Consider the following 7,096-nt stretch of genomic DNA (forward strand, 5'->3'; position numbering starts at 1 on the left):
TTGTGAGATATGGCCTGTAATTTATTCACTCCAGCTATAAAAGCATAAAATAAAGTTGGCTTAGTCGAACTGTAGAAAAGAAATATGTAGCAGGAAATGTGATAAGAAAAAGGAAGGGAACACTAAAAACATAGAAAGAGGGGATGAAATATATGTTGAGTGGTATTTTACAGTAATTCGACTTTTCAAGTAACAGATCCTCAAATTCAAGGAGCAAAATTTGTATGATCATATTTTGTAGATTTCCACAGCAAAGATATTTGATTTTAAAAAAACGGCGAATTTAAATTTCACTCTTATCTACGGATGCTAAGGTAAATGACTAGAATTTCAGAACAACAGTTAATCACCATGACAAAAGCCTGAAACCAATTAAAAGTATCCTTCTTAATTATATCTGAAGGTAGTCACTACGGATCTAGCATCTTTTAATTGACATTGCATTCGCTCGTGAAAAGAAGACAGAGTTCTGGTACTGGGATAAGAATTTTTAATTTGTCTCATTCTTTTAATGTGTTACTTTTGTTTGAATAATATCATGGCAAAAATGTCATCTGATATGAGTCGCTCTGCAAATGCCTTTAGATCTGAAATATTACGAGAAATAGCTGAAATATTGAACCAAAGTTTCAAGCACATGTGTGTGTCCCATATCGCCATTTATGTGAGCACTGAACGTGACTAAAATCGAATCTCTAATTCCATCATTTTGATGATTCTGTAACATCAGCGTATACAGCAATTAACAAATACTTTGTAATTAACCTTTCCCAATTTCCTCCGGACATTTTCTTTAAACATGTATCTTTAAGGGCTTGAAGTGCCTATACATCCCCCAACAAAAAACGATTGTTTATTTAAAATACGGCGGGATGACGGAGCCTTAATCGTTTAACAATGTGACGGATTTTGTATACTGTACTAGAAAGAAAACTAAAAGTAAACTTCTCCCAAACCGTCAATTTGTCCCTTGCGATAAAGCGAAAACACGATAGACTGACTAATGGACTGTGGAAAATAGAATTGGTCATCCATGCCACACCCTCGGAACGTTATGATAGCCCTATTGAGTCAATCTATGCTGCTAGCACTACTAGTTTCCAAGGATTTCGGAATAATGTCAAAGAATTTAAATTGTAGTCTCAACCACACAGATACATCAAGGAAGCTTCGAATTCAAGGGACAGCCGAATTCGAATTTCTAATTTGGGGCCACCTTACAAATGAAAGGCTGGTCATTTCCACAGGGCATGTCGTTCCACGACTGGAGGATATCATCTTCTGCGTCCCTACGCCACAAATGAGCGCAGTCCTCGTTGCCTTTCCAGTTGGACGGCTGACCAATCATCCATTGCTCGAAGTCTAGACCGGATCCATCAGACCAGATGAAAGGTCCGGTTGAGCCTTTTGTTGTCTGATAGGCACCAATCCAAACCCCATAAGTTGGCGGAGCACTCTGTCCAGGACAACAACAAACAATTAACCAGTTAAAACAAAATCATTAAAATCAGATCAGAAGAAAGTGAATTTATCATTGTTTATGAACTGCATGTTATAATGGCTTCTTATATAGCGCCCACATCCGTGACGCTGTGATGTTCATGACACTAATACATTATTACTCTGGTTATAGCCGAGCCGTCAACGTAACCAGGACTCACTCACTACCTATTGATAACTGGGTGGAGAGTGGCAAACAAGATTAATGTCTTGTAAAAGGACATTAGTGCACGGCTGGTTACCGAACCCCGTTCCTCGTAACCCACAGAATTATCATGATGCGTCATTGGAAAAAACAATACTCTTGACAGTTCACTTGAATTTCTGTTATTTCTCCCAAGTACCTTCACCCTTTGGGCACTTCTCAACATATAATTATGGAGAGTATATAATTTACAGGTTCTCTGAAAAGAAAAGACCGTTCCAAGTCATACATTTTTCGAAAATTGAAATTTCAGTCATTTTGTGTGATGGCATAAGTGGGAAAGTCATCCGCTACTACATCACATAGACACTATTTAACTTTCAGCCAATTTGAAGAACCCATAACGATAGCGATTGTAACTTTCACAAATGCATAAGTTTCTCAATTTTTGTCCGATTTCTTTCAAACTTTTACCAATCTGCTTCTCTGGGTTTCCTGATTTCTTATATAGTTATTTGCCACCAAGGTTAGATTTTCTTTTAATTAACAGTCTATTAAGCTATAAAAGGTCATCCATATTTACAAGATCCGGTGTGATGCTTGCAGAAGAACGAAAAAGGTCGTATACGAAGGCGTTCTCCTGTTCCGTGTGAATGGATACTAAATCGGCCCGTCCATTCAAGGAATAGTGATCCCTGCAGCGATTCCGAGCCTCTTCCCAAGTGACCCGCTCCCCGAAGTAACGGTAGCAGTTCCCGTTGAATAAAAGCCAGAACTGGGGGCATGGATGACACGCATTGGCATCTAGATCTAAGCCGTAAGCTGCCACGGCTAGAACGGCCATTGATGCGAGCAGAAGCTTCATGTTGATTACTGAAGAGTCAAAGAGGAAGATAAGTAACGATTCCAAATTGACGACTTTAATTTACAACCAAGAATTACTTATCATGTGAGTTCAATCTGACGTACCCATAGTGCACTTATAGTACGTATGCCCTTTCATAATATTCCAAGTATTTTGATACAAAATTACAAAAAAGGTGTAAATATGTTGGTACCACCTCCTCGTCTGGAATTAGGGACCCAAACCCAAAATCCACCTAGCAATGTTATAGCAAATCCTTTAACGTCTGCAGACTTATACAGAGAAGGAGCATATAGCTCCGTTTAGTCTCATTTGACAACGCCCCCTATCGTCAGAGTCCAGCAGCCTATAAACATGTTAGCCTATGGACTTTTACCTTTAAAAAATGGTTAAAATTTCATTTGTTTGTTTAAACGAAAAGCACAAGCACCCCGATGTACGTTATCACTAGCTCTTTCATTGGAACCCTCATGTCCCATTGACTTTTGAAAGTTTACCCACCGTAATTTGGTAAAAATAGGTCGCCAGCTCGCCATTGCCTATAAAGCACATGTGCAACAAGTCGAACTCTGGACGCAATTTGCCACTCGATCATAAGGTTATAAGTCAAGCGCACGAAGGATAACAAGCATGACTTATCACAGATCAGTTCTGATTTGTTCATTATGTCTATTTCAGCCAACCCCCCCCCCCCACCGTAATTTTTCCATTTAGTATAAAAACCATGAATACAAAAACATGAATATTCATGAACACCATGGACTATTCGATTAATAACAGAGGGGTGCAATTGTGCACCCCATCAAACTCCCCTACTTTTAGTCAAGTATTTCATTGTATTATGTAGTTTGGTAGGTTTTTTTTACTAATTGTTTAATTATCAGATATCAATGATAGTTTAAAGATATGGAAAAGGTTCTTGTATTTTATATTTAGCAAAGCAATCTCACATACAAACTCACTATCAAGTGTCGTCTGATCCGCCGATTGCCATCTGAAATATACGTTGTCCGTGGACTGTGATGTGCACAGTTTACTCGTCATTGTAGATTTATGATTAGCCATCTGTCATGTATAAGTCTTTACTTGTTGACACACATACAATTACCACACACATGAACACTCTTACTTCCCCTCCCCAACACACCATTTCCGCACACCCGGTTCACACATCATACCTAATGGCATATACACCTGCAACGGTGTGTGCTGGCGAAAATGTGAGACAACTGGAGCAATATGAAAGCTTCACGGTGCCGTACCCCCCCCCCCCCCCGGCAAAAGAAAGAAGAAAAATTTGTATTGGTTTCCCTTTGCCAACAAGAGCAGTAATTTTGTTTGTTAATCACAGGTTCATTAGTTGAAAGTGTGTGATTATGGCCGCAGTATGTACAGCCGCTAAAGGCAGATCAGAGGGGAGGAAGCCGGGTGCTCCCTGCCCGCCAAGCCAGCGGTGAGGAAGCTCACTACGACGATATGTCAATGGTCAGTTATATACCAGCTAGTAATTTGATGTCGGGCCGTTGTCGGCAGTCATCGGCCAATATCGCTGTCGGCAGTCATCGGCAATATCGCGGTCGCCAAACTGACGTCGGGCCGACATCAGACCAATTTTAGAAAACGGCTCGCCAGGGGCTCTAAGGTAGTAGGCCCCTGGATGCTCACCTGACCTTAATCAAATGTCTAAAACCCCTGATTTTAGACCTGCCAGTGTCACAAATAAGGTATCTAAATACGCTTAACTGAGCATAAGTAAATACCTAAAACACTTGAGCTTCCGGGGGCTCCGCCCCTTGACCCAGGCCGAGGCAAAACCCATGGACCCCACGCAAATTCACGCTGCCCTCCTTTTGCTCGCTACGCTCTACCTGATCCACTTTGCAAAACGTTCCGCGAGGCCTGTATATAACATATAAAACCTGTGATGATGCAAATTTTTCTTCTGCACCCCCCCCCCCCCCCTCTCCAAACAACAAAACAAGTTTTTGCTCGTTACGCCACTGCCCCCTAAAAAGTGAGCCCCCTTGAATGTTTGCCCGCAAATCCCAAACTGCTTCCGGTACGCCTGAGTACCTGCAAATGCAAGTCTCAATTATGTTCATATCGTTTGTCAAATTTATTTACCTTGAAATATATTACTAACATTAAATTTATCAAGGCTATCAATGTTGTAATGAAGCTTGTAAAAAGTAACTTTCAGGAGTATAACACATATCATTTGAGATGAGTTTAATTCCAAATTAGGACATATTACGCACACAGTGTGATGAATATTTGTATACCGTTGAGTTTCCATTCTCTAGCTTTCTATGGAACATGGATACATGGAAATACTTTATTATTGTTCAAGAAACAAGGTTACACTTTTATCCCATCCGAACGTACCGGTGGAAGGGATGGTGGTGTTGCTATGTTAATTATAGATTATCTTGACATTACTGTTAGAGGTGCCACCAGGACGCATTCAGATGATCTTTAATCTTTTTTTAACTGAAGTAATTGATAAAATTGGCAAGCCAATAGTAGTTAAAATGATATTTAAAAAAAAAAATCAAACATTTAAATATTTAATTTAATATAGACTAGATTAATATGATTGGTTTTAACATTAACCATGTGAAGAATATGCAAAATAATGGTAATGATTTTGTTAGTATAATTTATTCACATTTTGTTCTGCCTCGTACCATGGTAACTAAGAGGTCTGCATATCTGATTGACAAAAGTTTTTCTATAAACATAATGTGTGTGCCAGTTTAACTCCTAGTATTCTGTATTGTGATGCAACTGATCACTTTCCAATTTTCCAAATAACAAATGACCACAGAATAACTCCTCCATCTGAATCCTTTACATACCGTCAAATCAATAATGACATTCAAATGGCTCTCAAGGTTGATGAACGTTTACATATCGTCGGTGGGGTGACAAAACCTCGTATCTCAATTTTTTGAGATTTAGATTTTTTTGCATAATTTTGTAGCTAATGGCTTACGACACCACCTGATAAATCCATGGAACGCCTCCTGTCTCGGTATTTCACAAATCCACACAAACACCCTTAAACTAAACCTCGTAACTTAAACCCCCTTTGAAGCTGCACTGACAATACCTCGTAACATAAGATACGTAATTCCTTTTCCTCGTAACTCACACACGGCCTAACAGGAACGAAGTTAGTGTATTCAAATCCTCGTAACTTATTCAACCAAAACCTCGTAACTCATTCAGAGTTGAAAGTAAGAACTCGTATCTCAATTTGAATAACAACTAAAAACTCGTATCTCAATGTAGATAAAAGCAAAAACCTCGTAACTCACTTTCAAATATAAAAAAACAATTATTTTACTGTATTTCAACAATGACATTAAAACTTGTATAAATATTCCAGTTTTAAAAAGAAAGGACGGTGTCACAGCACTAAATTTATTGAGACAGGAAAGTTTTTTCGCTCTCCTGAAAATTCATGATTTTTGAGATACGAGGTTTTGTCACCCCACCGACGATATAACAAATACTAATATGACTAAAGTACTAATAAATGATAATGTTTATAATGCATAAGAGCTGTAAAAACATCAACAACAACATTAACCTTGGATGACATTTAAGGTAACAAACGAGATTGTCTGAATACTTCTGAGATTAATAAAAAAGGTGTATAAGAATATGCGTACTTTACTTTAAAAAGTATTATGCAAAACCAGACATAGTTATCATCCAAAAACAGTTTAATAAGATAAATCTTATATAAAAATACTTGGAATAATATGAAAGGCTTGCTGTGTAGCAGCATTAAAGCCTTACTATCATCAATGACACTTGATGGTCAAGTGTCACGCCAGAAGAGTATTGCATGTTACAATGTTAATGTTTATTTTGTGACCCTTTTTATATAATTAGTAAACCTCTCAGAAGTTGAGAGCAAGTAGTAAGTATTGATAGTTATAGGTATTTTTAGGGAAATATATCCCTAATATAAGTTGCTATGAAGGAAAGCAGAAAATCTTAAATATTAAACCAGGCCCCTTTATATTTAAAACCATTGACATCGAGATGGTGAGAAATACATGTATACACACGAGGGGAAGAGAGAGAGAGATATATATATATAGAGAAGCAAAGATAGATATAAAGCAGAGGGGGTGAGGAAAGAGAAACAGGGGATATACTACATACTTAGCTTTAAAACCGCAGATTAAATAGACAAAATAGAAGTAAATACACTGCTTCATTCCGTTTCATCCACATCATGAACTAATATTACCTAATTTTGTCCATCTGTTGCTTCTAACACCTTTTCACACAAACTTAGAAATACACCCCAAACTACATAGTCTACCCACATACATTCGTGTTTTTCTCTTTTACATTTTTATCTCACTTCCGCGTTTAAAATCCCAAATTTGTCATACTCTATCAAAGCGATAAACAATACAATCTCACCCATTCTAGGCCTCATCTGCTACTCTTACCTTCGTAATAGTTGTATTGAATTCCAAAAGAACGTTGACAATGTAGAAACTCCTTCGATAATGAAACTTTGTCGGAAGAAGATTAATTGATCAATATCTACAGCTAATTTG

At 37.9% G+C, this 7,096-nt stretch overlaps 1 protein-coding gene across 1 annotated transcript; it reads right to left on the bottom strand.

Annotated features, from left to right (window-relative positions):
• LOC580578 (alpha-N-acetylgalactosamine-specific lectin) lies at positions 1 to 7,096 on the bottom strand. Its single transcript, XM_780630.5, has 3 exons — positions 6,986 to 7,096; positions 2,229 to 2,518; positions 1 to 1,456 (listed from the first exon to the last, which is right to left on the bottom strand). Exons 2-3 carry the CDS (start codon positions 2,508 to 2,510, stop codon positions 1,202 to 1,204), a joined length of 537 nt encoding a protein of 178 aa, XP_785723.2. The 5' UTR covers positions 2,511 to 2,518; positions 6,986 to 7,096; the 3' UTR covers positions 1 to 1,201.

This window comes from Strongylocentrotus purpuratus, unplaced genomic scaffold, assembly GCF_000002235.5.
Source record: "Strongylocentrotus purpuratus isolate Spur 01 unplaced genomic scaffold, Spur_5.0 spur5_scaffold_13, whole genome shotgun sequence".
Classification (NCBI taxonomy): domain Eukaryota; kingdom Metazoa; phylum Echinodermata; class Echinoidea; order Camarodonta; family Strongylocentrotidae; genus Strongylocentrotus; species Strongylocentrotus purpuratus.